The 18,970-nt window shown below is 38.4% G+C and overlaps 1 protein-coding gene across 10 annotated transcripts in view; it reads left to right on the top strand.

Moving 5' to 3' along the window:
• The first annotated feature begins 5,856 nt into the window (after positions 1-5,856).
• The window catches only part of YTHDF3 (YTH N6-methyladenosine RNA binding protein F3), a 40,238-nt gene continuing 27,124 nt past the window's right edge, over positions 5,857-18,970 (top strand). Inside the window, exons 1-4 of one of the 10 annotated variants that reach the window (XM_072804489.1) lie at positions 5,946-6,218; positions 6,749-6,773; positions 10,129-10,274; positions 12,649-12,734. In XM_072804489.1, the coding sequence (XP_072660590.1) occupies positions 10,217-10,274; positions 12,649-12,734 (144 nt within the window). In that variant the 5' untranslated portion in view covers positions 5,946-6,218; positions 6,749-6,773; positions 10,129-10,216. Of the gene's footprint in view, positions 6,219-6,484; positions 6,550-6,744; positions 6,774-8,227; positions 8,247-8,677; positions 8,698-9,014; positions 9,314-10,128; positions 10,275-12,648; positions 12,735-14,086; positions 14,174-18,970 lie in introns of those variants that run through there. The other 9 variants (XM_072804492.1, XM_072804491.1, XM_072804496.1 and 6 more) reach the window with 9 other exon arrangements.

Genomic DNA, 18,970 nt, shown 5'->3' with positions numbered 1-18,970 from the left:
GAGAGAGAGAGAGAGAGGCAGAGACACAGGCAGAGGGAGAAGCAGGTTCCACACAGGGAGCTCGATGTGGGACTCGATCCCGGGTCTCCAGGATCAGGCCCTGGGCTGAAGGCGGCACTAAACCGCTGTGCCACCCGGGCTGCCCTGTACACTCTATTATTAAACAACATTTATTTAACATATTCATTCAATGTTTTAAAAATCCAGGGATTTTTCTGAATTTTGAATGACATTTATAAGTATTGTCTTTTCATACTCTTTTATAATTCAAATCCTATTTTACTGCTTCTGCTAGATGTATCAGAAATATCATTTTCTATTTGAAATTTCTGATTTCAAAAAAAATTTGTAAAACAGAATAAAACTGGAATTCTTCAACATTTTCACGTTAAAAATAAATAGTTTTCCTTCTAAAATCTTTTATTTGACATGTATGTGAAATTCAGGTAAGTACAAATTCCATTTAATAAGATATATTCAGTCTTTGAACTTGTGGTGGATTTAGTATTGGCAAAATGTATTTTTATATATTAAAAAAATTTTGAGCATAGTTAACATGCAATGATACATTAGTTTTGGGTGTACAACATAGTGATTTAACAGGTTTATACATTATGCTATGCTCACCACAAGCATAGCTACCATCTGTCATCATACTACATTTCTACAGTATCATTGACTATATTCCTTATGCTGTGCCTTTTTTTTTTTTTTCCTGTGACTAATTCATTCCATAACTTGAAGCCTGTATCTCCTACTCCCCTTCACCTATTTTCCCCATTCCTCCACCCCCTGCCCTCTGGCAACCACCAGCCTTTTCCCTGTGTTTATAAGTCTGGTTCTGCTTTTTGTTTACTCATTTTTCAGATTCCACATGTGAGTGAAATCATATTTGTGTTTCTCAGTCTGACTTATTATTAACACAGTACTCTCTAGATCCATCCATATGGTTGCAAATGGCATGATCTCATCATTTTTTATAGTTGTGTAATATTCCTGTGGGTGTATGTGTATCACATCTTCCTTACCCATTCATCTATCCATGGATGCTTAAGTTAGTTCCATATCTTGCTTATTGTAAATTATGCTAAAATAAATATAGGGATATGTATATATTTTTGAATTACGTTTTTCATTGGGGGTGGTGGGGGTGGTGGTGAATGCCCAGTAGTTGATCATACAGTATTTCTGTTTTTAATTTTTTGAGGAGCCTTCATATTGTTTTCAACAGTGGCTGCACCGATTTATATTTTCATCAACAGTGTACGAGGGTTCCTTTTTCTCCATATCCTTGCCAACTGTTATTTCTTCTCTTTTCTATTTTAGCCATTCTGACAGGTGTAAGGTAACAGCTCATGGTGATTTTGATTGGCATTCCCTGATGAGTGATGTTGAGCATCTTTTAATGTGTCTGTTGGACATCTGCTTATCTCCTTTGGAAAAATGTCTATTCAGGTCCTCTGGCCATCTTTTAATTGAATTGTTTGTTTTTTGGGAAAAGGGTTGTCACTTTAAAACATGTAAGCTGAATCTGATTTTCTCATGACACTCTATGACTTTACCATCACTTTTTTTATGAGTTTTTTTTTTTTTAAGATTTTGTTTATTTGTTCCTGAGAGACACAGAGAGAGAGGCAGAGACACAGGCAGAGGGAGAAGCAGGCTCCATGCAGGGAGCCCAACGTGGGACTCGATCCAGGGACTCTAGGATCACACCCCAGGCAGAAGGCAGGTGCTAAACCACTGAGCCACCCAGGGATCCCAACCATCACATTTAATCAACTACAGATGACATATTTGTTTAATCTGCACATGACTTTCTAATACATTTACCTCAGAGAATCACGGTACTTATATAAAATTTTGTTTGATAATTCAGTACCATAGTATGTATCTACAAGAAAATAACTCTTATTATTACTTACATTGTGTCAATCACTATTCTTTTTTTTTTTTAAGATTTTATTTATTTATTCCTGAGAAACACAGAGAGAGAGAGAGAGAGAGAGAGGCAGAGACACAGGCAGAGGGAGAAGCAGGCTCCACGCAGGGAGCCCGACTTGGGACTCGATCCCAGGACTCCAGGATCATGCCCTGGGCTGAAGGCGGCGCTAAACCGCGGAGTTACCCGGGCTGCGCTCAATCACTATTCTTAGTTGCTTCCTATTATTCCTAGATTCTGTATTTGCAAATGCCTACTCAGTTAAAATTTATTTGTAACCCCCAAATCAATAGTCTAGTGGTAAGAAGTGAAATCTGTGTAATTATGCATACACAGTTCAGTACTAACTAGTTTATCTCTCATGATGCCATCCCCTTCTCCCCTAGTAGTAAACTTTCTTTTTTCTTTTTCTTTTTTTATGATAGTCACACACAGAGAGAGAGACAGGCAGAGACATAGGCAGAGGGAGAAGCAGGCTCCATGCACCGGGAGCCCGACGTGGGATTCGATCCCGGGTCTCCAGGATCGTGCCCTGGGCCAAAGGCAGGCACTAAACTGCTGAGCCACCCAGGGATTCCCCTAGTAGTAAACTTTCTGACACATGGCCATCCAGAATGTTTCCAAGTATCCTTCAACCAGGTATTTTCATGAGATTGTGCTCTAACTAGAGGTGGGTAGGTGGGTAGAAGTAGGAAATGCAATTTCTCAAAATGTCCGTGAAGGAAAGAGACAGGACCTCCTTCACCTCTGCTGGTAGGAATGTGATTAGGAAGTTGAGCAACCATCTTGGATCACAAGCGGAAGAGTTATCATGAGGATGGTGGAACCGGCAGGCTAGGAGTCTGGGTACCTAACACCATGACGACAGCCCCAGCCCTGGACTGACCACCTCTAGACATCTTTTTATTTTTATTATTTATTATTAAAAGATTTTTGTATTCACAAGAGACACACAGAGAGAGGGAGTCAGAGACACAGGCAGGGGGAGAAGCAGGCTCCATGCAGGGAGCCCAGTGTGGGACTCGATCCAGGGTCTTCAGGATCAGGCTCTGGGCTGCCCTAGACTTCCTTTATATGAGAGAAAAACAGACCTCTCTAGCTTAAGTTCTTGTTATTTTGGACTTGATGTCACCAGCAGCTGAACCTAATTTGAACTGATACAAAAAGTCATGCAGAAGTGCAGGGCCATCACTTAGACTTGTACAGGGTACAAGTTCACCGGATAAGGCACTAAGATGACTGGTGGGTAGATGGGGGCTGACACCCAACCCACCTACTCCTTTCCAAGCTTTGAACAGTGTTTTGTTTACCAAGAGCCTGATATACCCGTGGCCCTGAAGAAAAGTGAAATTTTGCTTTAGAATCTAAACTCTAGAGCAGCCTCTTCCAAAATTTCGTCTACATGCTCTTGGAGGCATTAAAAATGATTTTTAGGTAGTTCCCTTGATGTACTTTAAAAAATAACATTTAATACTAGATTAAGTGCATTGATATTTCATGATAGTCACCACTGCATTCTGCAATTTCAGACCTCAATGCTAGGAAGGGTATTATTACATAAGCAAAGGAGGAGACTGTTGACGGGGCAAGAGTGAAAGAGAACAGAAGCTCATCAAACATCGTGTCATTAGGCAGTTTTATGGTGGCTAGAGTACAAGCTCTGAAGCCAAAATGCCTGTGTTTAAATCCCGGCTCTCAGCGGCCAGCTGTGTTATTTTGGGCGTGTTTCTTAATCTCACTGTGTGCCAGTTTTTGCAACAGCACTAACATACAAGGATGCTGTGAGCATTCAAAAAAATTATGGGATCCCTGGGTGGCGCAGCGGTTTGGCGCCTGCCTTTGGCCCAGGGCGCGATCCTGGAGACCCGGGATCGAATCCCACGTTGGGCTCCCGTTGCATGGAGCCTGCTTCTCCCTCTGCCTGTGTCTCTGCCTCTCTCTCTGTATCATAAATAAAAAAAAAATTATTACAGTATCTGACACATAATGAACACTCACTCACTCAATGAATGTTAAGATATTATCACCATTCTGGTAATTATTTAGCAAAGAAACCCAAAACTAGCCATGCTTGTTGAAAGCTTTTTTCTTTTCTTTCTTTTTTTTTTTTTTTTTTTTTTGTTGCCAGGAATTGTACATATCCAACCTCACTTTAGTTATCAGGAAACTAAGGCTTAGAAAAGTTCGGTAACTTTCCCAAGGTTGTGCAACTAATCCTAGCCCAGCCAGAATTCAGACTCAGGTTGGGATTCCAAAGCCACGGTTTTTAACAAAGATAATGAAGGACAAGGCCTGCAAGATTTCACAAGCTTCCTCCTGTACGCGGTTTCCCCCCTCACAGCCTGTAGCACCAACCTCTCTCACAGCATAAAGTTCTGTCCTCAAAAATAAATAAATAAATAAATAAATAAATAAAAAATAAAAAAAATAAAGTTCTGTCCTCGAGTGGAGGATGCGCAGGACGGAGAGACCCAGAGTAAGAACAGGAGGGTGGGAGAGGTCCCGGGAGGCGGCAAGAGGGCCCAGTCTGAGCCGAAAATCCCGCTGAGTCTGAGACTGGCGGAATGACAGGTCTGAAGCCGACCTGGTCTGAAAAATGCTTATCGAGGATTGATACACAGCAGTGGACCCTCCCCGTTAAGTTCCAGCTCTATTTCTCGGCCCTTCTTTTTATTTATTTATTTATTTATTTATTTATTTATTTATGATAGTCACAGAGAGAGAGAGAGAGAGAGAGAGAGAGAGAGAGGCAGAGACACAGGCAGAGGGAGAAGCAGGCTCCATGCACCGGGAGCCCGACGTGGGATTCGATCCCGGGTCTCCAGGATTGCGCCCTGGGCCAAAGGCAGGCGCCAAACCGCTGCGCCACCCAGGGATCCCCTATTTCTCGGCCCTTCTAAAGGACCACCGCATCGTGACCTACAAAATGAATCCCATAATTCAACAATTTCCTACTTTCTCAATTTTCCCTCATTTGATAGCTTTAAGCATTTAGTCTTCTGAATTACCGAGAGACCACGTCACACCTGTTAGGCAAGGAATCTTCGCCTTTATTGCAAGGATGTTGTTGCCACAAAACTTTCGAAATGTTGCAAATCGGCTGCTTTGTTTCTGCCGACCTGCAAGACAGCAACTTCGCCAGTGCTTTTGAAACTAACTTCTGCGACTGAAAAACGTCCTGTAACCATGTGTGTCTTTCTCGGGAGAACTTTATTCGCCAAACTGAGCGCTACGGGCGGGGGCGGGGGCGGGAACACCAGCGCGGGAACTGGGCGATCCCTGCACTCCGGGGGTGACGCAGGCGCTCTGCGGAATTCCGACCGCGTGCCTGGGGTCGCTGAGGACACCTGCGGGCCACCTGCCCTGCCCATCGGTGCCAGGGCTCCCAGGCAGCCACTTTCGGGGCACGTGCTGGCTCGTGCGGGAGGCCCAGCAACTCCGTCCCCAGGGCGCCTGACTCACCCGGCCGCCCACGTGGCCCTGCCTGGACGGCCCCGGAGGCTCTGGCGGAGGCCCGGCCGCCGCTGCTCGCTCTCCCGGGGGGGGGGGGGGGGGAAGGGGCGGCGGCGGCTCAGACGCTGCGAAGAGGCTCAGCGTCCGCTGCGCCAGCAGGAGGGCGCCGCCCGCACCGCGCCTTGGGCTCCGCTCTGCCCCCGGGCGGCCGCCGCCCCCGCCCGCGCCCGCGCCCGCGCCCACTTCCTGCCCCGAGCGCTCCGGCCCGCTTCCCGCTTCCCGCGGCCTCCAGCGAGCCGCGCAGAAGGAGCCGCGCCGGAGGCGTCCCTGGAGGGTGGCGCCCGCCGCGGCACAGGCGCGCTCCCCCGCCGGCGCATGCGCCCGGGGCGGCCGGCGGGCCCCGTCTCCGGTGACGTGGCGATGCGCAGGCGGAGCCGAGGTCGGTAGCGGGCGGGGGAGGAAGAGCGAGGGGAGCAGGGACGTCAGAGTGGAGAGCGGAAGGTCAGGGAGGCTCGGAGCGGAAGTGAGACCAGGGCGTCTGTCCGCCATTGTGGACCCGAGGAGCGAAGAGCGAGAGGGGGAGAGGAGCCTGCACGCCGACCGGAGGGGCCCGTTCCGCGGACGCCCGAGCGCGAGGCCCTCTTTCTGGCTTCTCGGCGAGCGGCGGCGGCGGCGGCGGCGGCTGGATCAGTCACTCGGCGGAGGGCGGCAGCCGACTGCTGTGAGTGCTCGGGGAGAGGCCCAGGCGGCGGCGGCGGCGGCGGCGGCGGCGGCGGCGGCTCTCGGGTTGCGGTGAAGAATGTCAGCCACTAGCGTGGATCAGGTGAGGGAGCAGAGGCCTCAGGCTCGGCGAAGGCCCGAGCCCTGGAGCTCCACCCTCGCGTGGGGCTTCGGCTCCTCCCCGTCGCCGCCGCTGCCGGCCCCATAACGGTGCCTCGGGCGCAAGTTGCTGCGGTCCTGCCGCCCGGGCCGGGGCGAGCGCCCTGCCCCGGAGCCTGCGGCCGAGCCGGGCGAGCCGGGCCGCGGGGCCGCGGGGCCGCGGGGCCGCGGAGGGTGGGGGAGCGGCCGCTCCCGGGGGCCTTGGGGCGCATCCGAGGGCGGCGGGCGTGGGGCTGAGGCCCGGCGAGCTCCGGCAGACGGATTTCGAGGGGCGGGTAGGAGGTTTAAAGACCGGGGGCGGTTGGGAAATTGGAGGCTGTGGAGGATGTGGGGGGTTTTACTCCTACGCGGGTTGTTGAAAATAACTTGCCTTTGATAATGTCTTTGATTAACACACTTTCTCTCTCCTCCCCCCCTCCTTTTTTTTTTTTTTTTTCCTCTTCTCATTACCACACCTTTCGTCTTGCTGCGCAGAGACCTAAAGGGCAAGGAAATAAAGGTGAGTTTGAATATTTTAATCTTATTTCCCAACGTTCGTTTGATGTCAGTTTTAAACTTTGCCAGGGCTTTTTTGTTTGTTTTTGCTCCAGTTTTTTTTTTTTTTTTTAATATGTTTTGAAATGTATGTTTAGAGAAATCTTCATCGTGGACAGAGCAGAGCCAAATGCTATCTTAAACTTCGGTGGTTCCTTGCTTTTGAAGGCACTTTTTTTTTTTTTTTTTTATAGAAACCAAAGTGGTACAAGAAACAGTTTTGTTAGTTTGTGTGTTTCAGTTGAGGAGGTATTACGAATGTGGTGACATTTCTTTAATTTTGCAATTGATCTGTATTATGTAACTTCTACCACAAAAATTTCTACAAATGCCTGCAGATAAGTGGACATTTTGTTCGACACTGCTGGGTTACGTTGGGAAATACAACTCCAGCTGTGTTACATGTCACATTAGTGGAAATTGTACTGTTAATCACTTAGTGGAGTCAGTTATAATGAGGCAGGAACACGAGAGAGATCAAAAATGAACAGGCATGTCATCTTGCTGTGTAGTCCTGATTGCAAGGTGTGACTCAGTCTGGTATTTTAGAAAGGACTGGGAAGGAAATAATTTGTGAGGTTTCTGCTCTGGTTATGTGTTTTACTCTTTAGTCTAAAAACACACAACTATTGAAAGCAATGTATTTTTAAAAAATAGTGTATTTTGTGTCTATATTAACATGGAACGATACAGTCAACTGACTGAAACGTTGGCATTAATCATGTGATATTAGTAAGTATAGAACAATAACTGCTTTCTTGGGATAGTGCCAGTTAACATTACAGTGAATTATATATTTATAACGTTTTGTAATAGGGCTTGAAATTAGACTAAATAGAATTTTGCTTCCTGTTTTTTATTTCAGTAGTAAAGTATTACCTAGAAAATAAGATGTACAGTAGCTTTTGAGATGGAAGTTCAAGGTCTTTATTGGTGCTCTTTATATTCTTAGGGCTTTTATTTGCTGTTGCAAATTTGAAAAGAATAGATTCTGAGTACTCAACTCAGTTAATTTTCTTTGAGTTGTAGTACAGTTTGAGAATTTGTACATACCAGATAGATGGCACTGCATCAGGTAGCGTGAATTTATTTCGTTTGTTTTGATTAAAGATGTATTTTTGCGGAGTATATGCACATTTAGAATTTTAATTTTTAGAGTTTAAAGTTTAATTTTAGAATTCTTTTTCTGTTGTAAGCATAAACTTCAGTATTTGATATTGTTTATTTAAATGTGTTAAATATTTGTAAATTCGAAAAGAATGATCCATTAATTTTTTTTTTTTCGCTAGTCTGCTCATGAGGAAGTATATAGACTTGGAGATATATGAATCTGTGGTCATTATTGCCTAGCATAAATTATTTTATCCTAGATCTGTGGGGAGGTGGCACTTTGCAAGGCTATTTGAAATGCTAAGTGTTTTGTGTTACCTGCTTTAAGGTAAGTATGCAAGTTCAGTGAAGTACTTACTTGTTTGACAAAACAAAAAAATAAAGCATCCACAGCATTGTAAGCCATTACTGTAAGTTTGATTGCAATATAGTCATTTCATGAAGGTATGTCCTAGCAATATTTTTGATATTATAGATATGAATTATCTATGACAGTATTGCATATCGTAGATACAAATTATCTGTGACAGTATTGCATATTGATGTAAATAAGTTTTTTTTTTTTTTTGGTTATTAAAATTTCATTGAACCATCAGTGTAACCTCTTTTAGATGTATTTGGACACACACAAAGTATTTATTTGGATAGCTCTTTATTCCAAGAGTTTTCTTTATTTCACCCTTATTGTTCCATTCATAGTTTTATCCATGGATAGAACGATGGACTGGGATTCCTAGGAGACCCGTGTTCTAATACTTCTGTGGCTACTGACTTGCCAAGTGAGCTTGAACACTTTGCACCTTTTGGTCAGAATTTCCCCTCTGTCTATAAAATAAAAGTGATAATTCTAGCTGTAAATCCTATTGTATGTTATGAGGAATTACAATTATAGTAGTCCACTGCTCTAGTTGCCATTTTATTTGCTGGATTTATTTTCACCTTCCTCACCTTATCTATTTTTAAGGTACAGGGAGACTGTTGCAGGAGGGAAAAACTCTGCTGGCCTAAAAGTATTGGTAATCATTTAAGATGCTTTAAAATGGTAGATACTGCACAAATACACATATACATCACTTGTATTTTTATGCCCCTGCAGGGAGAATTACAAGGCGAAGGCAGCACCTCCAGTGAACTGATACCAGTAGCTATGTGTGTCTTTGAGAAAAACTACTGTGCCTTAGCTGACTTGGTTTTCAAGCTAGTAAAATTGTTTTACAGTTACTGTTTACTTTTGTGAAGCAGAAAGCAAAGTTATTTTTCCTGAACTACATCCTGAGTATTCTAAGAATGAGTATTAAACTTGAATTCAACTTCTCAAACATGAAAGATACATGGCGCTGAGGAGTTGTCAAAGTTCTGAAAGCATAATCCTTCTCAGCTGACTTAATTTCAGAGGTGCTGGATTTCTTTTCTGAATTATCTTCATTTGACAGTGAGCCTAACACCTGTCTTAGTGTCTTTGATTTTCTAAGTTTTTTTCTGTATATACTTAAGGATTTAAGTTCACTAACAGAGCCAAAATTTGAAGGGGATTCTATATCAATCTCTTTGTAAGACAAAAATGCTTTCATAGTATAAATAATAATTCTAGGTTTACTTTCTTTGTAAGTTTGAGTTCTTTTTAATTAATATTCCTTATGTTAAATATTAGAACTCTTTATTATCTTGGCTAGGGTAGTAGAAGGACAGTAGGAATTTAAGGATAATTATTTAACTATTAGTTAATTATTTGTTTTTATTGGTTCATAATTTAAAACTGACTTTATATCAGTTATTTATTAATAAGTAGAATTTTTGCTTGCTGGAATAAAAGGGTACCTCTCCTTTCCCTGCAGGCACCACAGATAAAAGTGTCAGATCCTGTACTCCTAGCAGCCTTGCTACCAGCTTCCTCCTGTGCCATAAGTGTATAAATAGACAAATATATGGAAAGGAATTTGTCTTTCCCCTCCCCCTTCCCCCATCCTTTCCCAACAGAGGGACAGAATTGTTTGGTAAAACTGCAGTTTAAAGAATTAGGTTGAATTTGGCTCTATTTTAGTGTTTCAGAAAAGTAGTGGAAAAATGTAGTTTTGTATCCTCTCCCCACACTCCCTATGGAAATGATTGCAAAGCACTTTATTGTCATTTTAGGCTTCATTTTATTATTAATCCTCAAAACATTCCTATAAGGAGATAGAGGGTATATGGTATTGTCGCTGTTTTTATAGGTGGGAAAACATGATGCACAGATCTGTTGACTTTCCTAACTTGATGTAGTCAGGACCAGAGCAAAGAATCACCTGGCTCCTAAGGCCCATGTTCTATCTTGATTTGACTCTGCTTCATAGAGCAGAGGAAACAGGCGAAGAATCATGTAAGTCATCTGTTCTTTTTTCCCTGAAGAACTTATACAGACTATGGAACTGGCTTGGATTTCTTTACTATTTAATAGCGTTCAGTATCCAAAACATTAGATTGTCATTAAGTAATGTTCAAAAACTGAAGTCTTTAAGACAGTTGAATTTCTTAAGGAAAGGTATGATTCTGAAACTCAAGGGCTAGCTTCTTACATTCTAATTTAATGCAAATTGCTTGTCAGTATTCATGAAATACTTTTAATTAAATATTTTTTCCTTAGATTGACATACTCCTTGAATAATCTTTTAGGACTTTTTAGACATATTTATGCATCACTTATGCACAGACTGTAGACTGTATACTTAGTGCATGAGAATATTTTGTTCTTAGTCTCGGCATCTTAGAAATAGAAGAGAAAATAGAACAGAGGAAATGAGTAAGAATAGCACTGTAATGTAGATTTAGATAGATTTTAAGTGGGTACTTTTTACTGTATTAGCAGCATGGACTAAGTTTCTGAGAATCTAATGAATACAAGAAATAGCTAGTTATAATTTTGAAATAGAGAGCTGTTTTCTAGTAATATGTACTAGTGTCATAGTCTAGTAGTGTAGTGAAGATTTTTTTCAAGAGGTATAGACCATGCATAACCACCTTTGATAAAGGGGTGGTAAAGCCAGTGGTAAAGGACAACAGGTATGTTAGAATCTCCTAGGCGGAAATGATTAGCCCACCAGAAATAACCTAAGGTATCCTCCTCTTTATTTTTGTTGCTAGTGGGTGTTACATATTTAAATTTGTAGCAAGCACATTTAGTTTAGCTCAACCCTGACTCTTTCAATCCTTACCAGATACAGTTAAACCATCTCAGTGGAGCCAAGATCAAGGTGACCTTCATGTTCCTCCGGTGATATTTGAAGGCAATATAGTATCGTAAGAGGTCTACTTTGAAGGCTTCACAGAGTAGTAGTATTTCTTTGAGTGATGGTTGCTACTCAGTAGGTGGCAAAGAATTAAGGGATTTCACCTATCTTTGCTTCCATGCCATTGTCCGCTTATAAGGTTACATTTTTGGTGATCTAAACTCTTGGAAAATTCGGGAAAATAAAAGTGTAACGATGCTATAGAGGAACACACAACTTAAATCCATTGTTCCCAGCCTTAATTTATAGTAACTTTGTGACACTGTATTTTTAAGCAATAAATTTTCAGATACTGAAAGGGTTTTTTGTTGTTGTTGTTGTTGTTGTTGTTGTTGTTTTCCCCCCTCAGGGATTAGTCAACATCGATAAGAAACTCTGAGCTTTTTTCATCTCACATGTGTTTCAAATGTAGAATAGTGTATTTAGACAGTGTCATCATATCAAGTTTTAGCCTTGTTAAACTTCTGTTTATGTGGTCCTAAAGTAATTTTTAGTCTTCTTTTGGATCTTATAATATTTTATGTAATAATAATAGCCAAGATTATTGAATACTGTCTTTGAATCCTCAGATGAAATGAAGCAGGTACTGTTAATAATCTCCTTGAACAGAGAAGTAGAGTTAGAGAGGCTAAGTCACTAACTATAGATCACCCAGCTTCTCAGTGTAGACTTGGGTTTCAAACTCAGGACCTTACTGCTAGTCTGTCTATGCTCAAAAGCACTCTGAGATAGCATTCAGAGAAAAACAATTTTATAAGGCATTTTTGGAAATGATCTCTGAACAAATATGGCATTATAAATTATTCTCTGGTCTTATGTGTTGGAAGAATAATCATGGTTATCTTTAGTGTCTTAATTTCGTTTGTACTTTCAAGTGAAAGTCTTCATAATTTTTTGGTTTAGAATATGGGGCCTTTTTATTTAGATTTTTTGTACTTTATTCATTGTGACAACTGCTTCAATGAATCTTAGTTACTTCCTTTAACTGGAAATATTTAAGACATTTACTCCAACTTTAGTTACCAAGGAAAGTTATTTCATTCTTTATTTACCTTTCTGGTACTAAATAATGGAGATTTAACAAAGGTAGAGAACATTCAGCAATCTGTTATCTACAAGACTATTTGAAGTGGTTATTTTAGATTCAAATATAGCATTAGGGAACCCTTCCAGCAATTTAACTGCTTACTACAACGTTGAAATTGAGATATTTACATTATGTTTTTGGTAATGGAAAGTGTATATATAGGTTATGTATTCTTGGGTATATACAAGATTTGTAAGTTTTTGGTGGCACATAAATATTTGTATCTAAATTAAGTTAAATTTTTAAGAGGATTTTTTAAATGAGAACAACAACTCAGGATAACTTTTTCTGAGTTGGTTGAAAAATATTGAAAATGTTAGGTTATTCTGTCAGTTTCATAAAGATAATTACCACACATCTAATATAAACATATTTTTTAGTTTCAGTACAAAACGGTTCGATTCATCAAAAAGATGCTGTAAATGATGATGATTTTGAGCCATACTTAAGTAGCCAGACAAATCAGGTAAGTCTGACAGTCCCATATTTAGGAACTTAAACTTACATTAGTATTAATTGGTTTTTCAAATAGATATTTTAATTGAATAAGGCTAACCATAACATGTATTAATCTAGTGTGCCTGCATAATAGTGAGTAACAACGGTTGCAGGTTTGTGGTACAGGAGAATTCTTTAGAAATTCTAGGTGGCTGAAACTAGATTGTGAAATACAAAGATTTGAAGATGAACATTGTTTGTGGCATGGTTAGATTATCTTGCAATGTCGCTGCCGTATCTTCATAGCCAAAGCAAATGACAAGTGTAATTAGCTACACATTTGTGGGAGAGGACTAGTTTATGCCTGAAATTTTTGGCTAAATGTAGTGTTTTCTCTTTTACAAAGTATTCCAATTTGAATTTCATTGATAATTAAAGTTTTAATATAATCAGGTAACATAGGGAATAGAAGATTTATAAATCTGCTTGCCTTCTATATTGTAGGCTTGGAGAATGTCACCAAATCCGGTTAGGGGTGACTTTTGGGTTCTTTTGTGTTTGGATTCTTCATGGATTATCTTGTGAATTGGTATACAGGTATAATTTAAACATTGAAAAACAAAAGTATTCTTTGGTCTCTTTGGTCTCTAGATACCATTTCTGCATCCATTTATTTATTATAGTAATAAATTACTATAAATTACTATAAATTTTTTAAAAATGAACTTTCGTTCTTAACCAGTTTCTTGAGAGAATATTCTGCAATGAAACTGCTTTTGTTTTGCTTTAAAAAAAGTATATGAAAAATGTACCATAAAATCTTAACCTCTGGGTTTTTTTTTAAACTGTAAAATAGCAAGGAACCAAATATTATTGTAGGCCTTAAGAGTTGTAGGGAAAATTTGAGAAGTAGTTCCCAATTTGTGGTATGCAGAATTGTTTTTGGGAGTGTGGAGAACCACGGTTATGTTCAACCTGAACTACCTCTTGGTCATTTCCCCTTACCCACCCCCTCTATCTGTTGATCTACATTCCTAGCTTGTTTTGGGAGGGAATAAATAAATGAGAAAGAATAAAAACGGGTGATAAAATCCATGAATGTTTGGCTGTTCATAAAAGAATGAAAAAATTCATTTCATACTTATGTAATCTAACTTTATGATCTTAGTAACAAATTTACTTTCCACCTAAAGGTTGTGAAAGAACGTATAAATGGAAAATAGAGGAAGATCATTGTTTTGAATTGCAGTGCAAGTTTTAAAAGAAATGTATAGTATTGTGTTATATTTGGGCCCTTACAGTAATCTTGGTTAACATCTCTTATGGCTGTGTTTCCAACTTTTTTTGAGTTTTCCAATTTTTTTTTTTTTTTTTTTTTAGGAATTCTGGTATTATGAAGTATAGTAGATCTTTTCCCAGAAAGGTCTTCATGATCAGATAAGCTTGGGAAATTCTTTTAAATTTTAAGTAATTGAATTTTTTTGCTACTTGATTTCATATTTTATGTATTATAATGTAAAATGACTTCCTAAGACAAGGATGTAGTTATGAAGATTCTCTGACTTAATTTGTTCATCCTCTGTTTTCAAGGAATTTTAATGGAACGTAAATGTTTGAGAATTGCAACCAGTAAGAATCCTCTTGTTCTACTTGGTTAACAGATATTTTATAATTATTTGTCACAGGGGCTTAGAAGATTGTTTTTTTGGCATTCCACAGAGGTGCTAGGGAAAACCAGGGGAGGGTACTCTTGATCCCTCCCCTGCAGCAACCAGAGCTGTGCTATGCTTTTTATCTGTTTTATATATTGGAATTCTGCATAAGATTGAACTTGTAAAAAACAAAACATAGCTTTGAGAGTGTCAGAAAACCATTATTTTTTAAAAAACATTTATTGAACCCAGTGTTTAAATTGTATCATAAAAGTTTCCTTATGTTGGGACAAAAATATAAAAGATGCATTTTAATGTGATGTTTAAATAGAAAGTCTTATGCTTTGTATTAATTAAGTTGTTATATTTAAATGTATATTCATGTGCTATTTAAGGAGAAGTTTTAAATTTGATGCCAGTAAGGCTATATTATCCTCCTCCTCCTTGTTAGTACTAATGAGTAGGTTTTTACCAATTATTTTTCTATAATATAAAAAATAATTATCTGTAACCAGGGCACATATTTACCTTTTGAAGAGTGCTAACACTATGGAATGTTGAAAACTGGGTTTATTGGAGAGAAAAATTGAAAATTATCAGAAATCTTAGAGATGAGTTGTACAAGAATTTGAATTACTCATGATCACATGAACCTAGGTAGAAGAGAAAATTTTAAAAAATTGACCTTTTAAAGCAGGTTAATGAAAACTAGAATTATTAGTGAAGTATCTGAAGTAATTAGTTAGATTAAAGTTATGTAAGCATTTATAGTTACGTGTACTGACCTAGCCGAAATAATTGTTTAATTAAAAAGTTTTTAATTGATTGTATAATATATTTTTAAAATTAAATTCCTCCATCTGACTTTAATATAAAATAACAAAAATGAATCTTTTGTCTGGAAAAGTGTTTAATTTTTTGGCTAATGATTTAAATTGTTTTGTATACTTAAATCTAATTCAAGTAAATCTGAGGATACTTTAAAACAGGTTGTTGGCCTTCTGTAGTAGTATATTCTATTTTCTAGTGCTCTGTTTTTTTTTTTGTTTTTTTTTTTTTAGTGCTCTGTTTCTTAAGGGATAATTTTTATAGTAATTTGAGAAGTAAATGTTCATCCTCTAGGTATTAAAATTAGTTCTCTAAAGTTCCTTAGAGTAATATGATTAAGTTGATTGGAAAATTCAGGTTTAAATGGTACTGTTAAAGATGCCATGTAATTTGTGCATATAAATTTGAAAAATAAATTGGAAAAATGAAGTTTGAGTTTGTCTGCTTGTATATATAGGGAAATAAATTCTTAGCTACGTTTATTAGAAAAGTGGAATAGAGAAACAGGAAAGTAAAAAATATTTTGAATTTTATTTTCTGTCCCTGCCATCATTGCCCTCGTTAAGGTTTTCATTATCTCTTCCTATTGGAATGATTTTCTAACCAGTAATTCTATATTGCCACTCAGCAGTCTTCTTAAAGTTCAAGTCTGTGCCACTGTCATGTTAAGAGTTATTAGCGCAGCTTCACAACAGTGGGTACATTTATTATATGAGTGCCCTTAAAAATTGCTCCATTTCCTTCTCTGCCTCCTGTTTGGTCAACTTTCTCCACCTAATTTGAGGAAGGAAATAGAACTCACTGTTTTCTAAGAATATAAATATTTTCTGAATATTTTCTTTCATGATCTCAGTCTTTGTATGTATAATCTACAGACACATATATATACACACAGATGGATCTATCTGTCCCTTCGTGAAGTCTCTTCTGATTCCCCAGTTACTGGCTTCCCTGCTTGCTCTTTGTGCTAGAGTGCTTGTTTTGCTTTGTTTGGACTTCCATTTACAGTACCTATCAAATGGTAGGGTATATGTGTCTTCCACACTAGACCTGGGAAGTGTTCCAGGTCAGAGTCCATGTTCTTCATCTTTTTGTCTCCAGTGACTGGCACTGTGTCTGGCACATAGTAGGCATTTATTAAGTATTGAATTAGTGGATTGGGTTACCTGCAAGTACTGAATTAACGGATTGGGTTATCTGCTAGAATTAGGGAACAAAGAATTACATTTGATGAAATAATTAGGTTAACTGGGTACCACTTATATTATTTTGTGACACCCTTGTGGTTAGATACGTGTAGGGTATACTTTTTTGAAAAGTACGATAATATTTTTGAAGTTATTTGAAGAAAGTATACGTAAGCATTAAAGACTTTTTAATACAGAAGTGAGTTCTGGAGTTTGAAGTACCTCAGGTTCTTAATGGAAAACAGTTTTTGTTTTTCTTTGTATGAAAGTGCTTTTATTGGTGAATTATGCCTTTTCCTTTCTAATTGGACTTCTGGGATATTTATAGAGTCTTTCTTTGAAAGAAAGTAAAAATGGATCTTAAGTTTCTTTGTGAAACACTGGCTATAATTGGGTTGTATTAAAATGTCTCAAGTCAGAGTAGTAGTCATGAATTTCTTGTTCAGATTTTCTATGAGGTACTAGAAAAGCAATTGATCTATATCATAAGGCTGAGAAATAACAAGTGATTTTAAAATTCTAAGGAAGATCTTTTAAATTATTTCTGTATTTTAGTTTTCAAGTAAAAAAAGAGAACTAAAGATAAAAGGCTTTATTCCTATACTTCCTAACAGCACTTTGTAATTAACTTGGTAGATTTTAAAAAATCTTGACAATTGATAAAGACCAGCAGGTATTATCCCCATTTTACCAAGAGAGTCAGGGTTAAAGAAATTACATGATCTCATGAGGTCACTGACAAAGTAAGAGATTAAAGAAGATGAGTTTATATTCTTAAGATTTGAGGTAGGTTTGAAATTATATCATGTGTTTGGTGATTAATTTACATTTTAAAGAGGCAGGTTAAGTTGTATTGACTAATGTAACTATCATTGATTGAATACTTAATGTGTTTTAGGCACTGTATCTTTATTTCCTTTTAGTAGATAAGAAAACAATTCAGAGTATAAGTAATTTGGCTACTTTCACATAGCTGATAAGTGCCTGGGCTCGGATTAAAGTTTAGATACCTCATGGGTTCACTTCAACCTTATGTTAAATGGCCTCCCCAGATTGTGTTTCTAAGTTAATGCTGTGGGTAAAAAGTCTGTAGATCTGTTGTTAAGAGTATGCTTCATTATATTCATTGATTTTTTTTAAATCACTTTACATATTTACATATTGATGTTATTTTTTTCCCTTTCCAAAAAGGGAAAGTTCTTTGACTATGAGGGAAACATTACATTTCACATCATTTGTTTCAAAGGTTGCATATCTTTAAAGAATATAGTAAAATTTCACTATATACCTGACCAGTTTCTAAATTATAAATAAACTGTTAAAGCAATTATTTGAACATAAACTGTGACAAGAGATTATGTCTCATTATAGCCAGTTTGAAGTAAAATGTGAAAGTAAGTTTTCAGTTGTTATTTTCCATCCTCAGTAAGTGGAACTTTGGTTCCTCTTCCCTACCAAGGTAGATTGCCCTGATTGGTATTCCACATAGCTAGCAATTAAGAATCTATCTTAAATTTAGCAGAACATATTTTTAAATATTTCCAGTTACAATCAAAGCTCTACTAGTTTGAAATGTGTTGACCTTATCTTACTTTGAAACTCTGAAAGTTTCCTATAGCTTTCTTCTTACTAGGACCCAAAATGAAGCCTTGCCTTTAGAAGCTGCTTAAAGTACTTTCATGGAGCTAAGGAAAAAAACATTCAGCTAAAACTGCTGGAAAAATAAGTGGTTACCGTTTGATAAACTGCAGAAAGCTGGCCACTTATCCAATATATTTAAGAAGTACAGGTGGTAGCAGTAATAGTGGACAGCTCTTTAGTAAGATCTCTGCTTATTAGCCAAAGCTGTCTGTTTGATAGCAGTTGTGACTAATGGAACACATTTTAATGTAATTTAAGCTTACTTTGACAAAATCAGTAATACAGATGTGAAGTAGTAAAATTTACGATTTAAAAAAATAATTGAAAAGACACCTAATAAAAGTCTCCCACCGAAGAGTTTGGGCCTGGTCCAGCCCCATAGGTAACAGTTGGCAGGATTTGTTTTCCCATTCCCCAGAGAAAATTGGCTTTCTTTTTTTAGGAATTTAGTACAGATTAGATAACCAGTTAAAACAAGGTGGACGTACTGTAGCCCAGAGATCATATCCAGTTTATGCCCTGTTTTCTTTGAAAGAACCTCTAAGCTAATAGCTTTTTAAAGAGTTGTTTAAAAAAAAAAACAAGATGAGTGACAACGACTCGATACTGTTTGGCTTGCAAAGCTTGAGTTGTTTACTCTTTGCCCTTTAGTTTGCTAACCTCTGAATTATTGTGATACAGGTAAGTTAGGAACTTAGTAGGTAACTGCAAAATTTAGCATTTGTGATGGTAAAATAAAAATATTCAACATAAATTAGGAGTGTTATTTTGCAAAAACCTGATTATGAGGAATGAACTTTAAAAACTTTCTACCTGGTCTGATTTTCCACTTTCACATCCAGGTATGGACTTACTGAGTGCAGATTTCAGTGCCAACATTCTAAATTAAAACTTTGAAACTGGTTACCTTCTTCTTCAACACAGCTCTCTTGCTCTTTCCCCATGTGGAATTTATT

This window comes from Canis lupus, chromosome 28 (assembly GCF_048164855.1).
Source record: "Canis lupus baileyi chromosome 28, mCanLup2.hap1, whole genome shotgun sequence".
NCBI lineage: Eukaryota > Metazoa > Chordata > Mammalia > Carnivora > Canidae > Canis > Canis lupus.
This window is presented reverse-complemented; position numbering and strand designations above follow the sequence as displayed.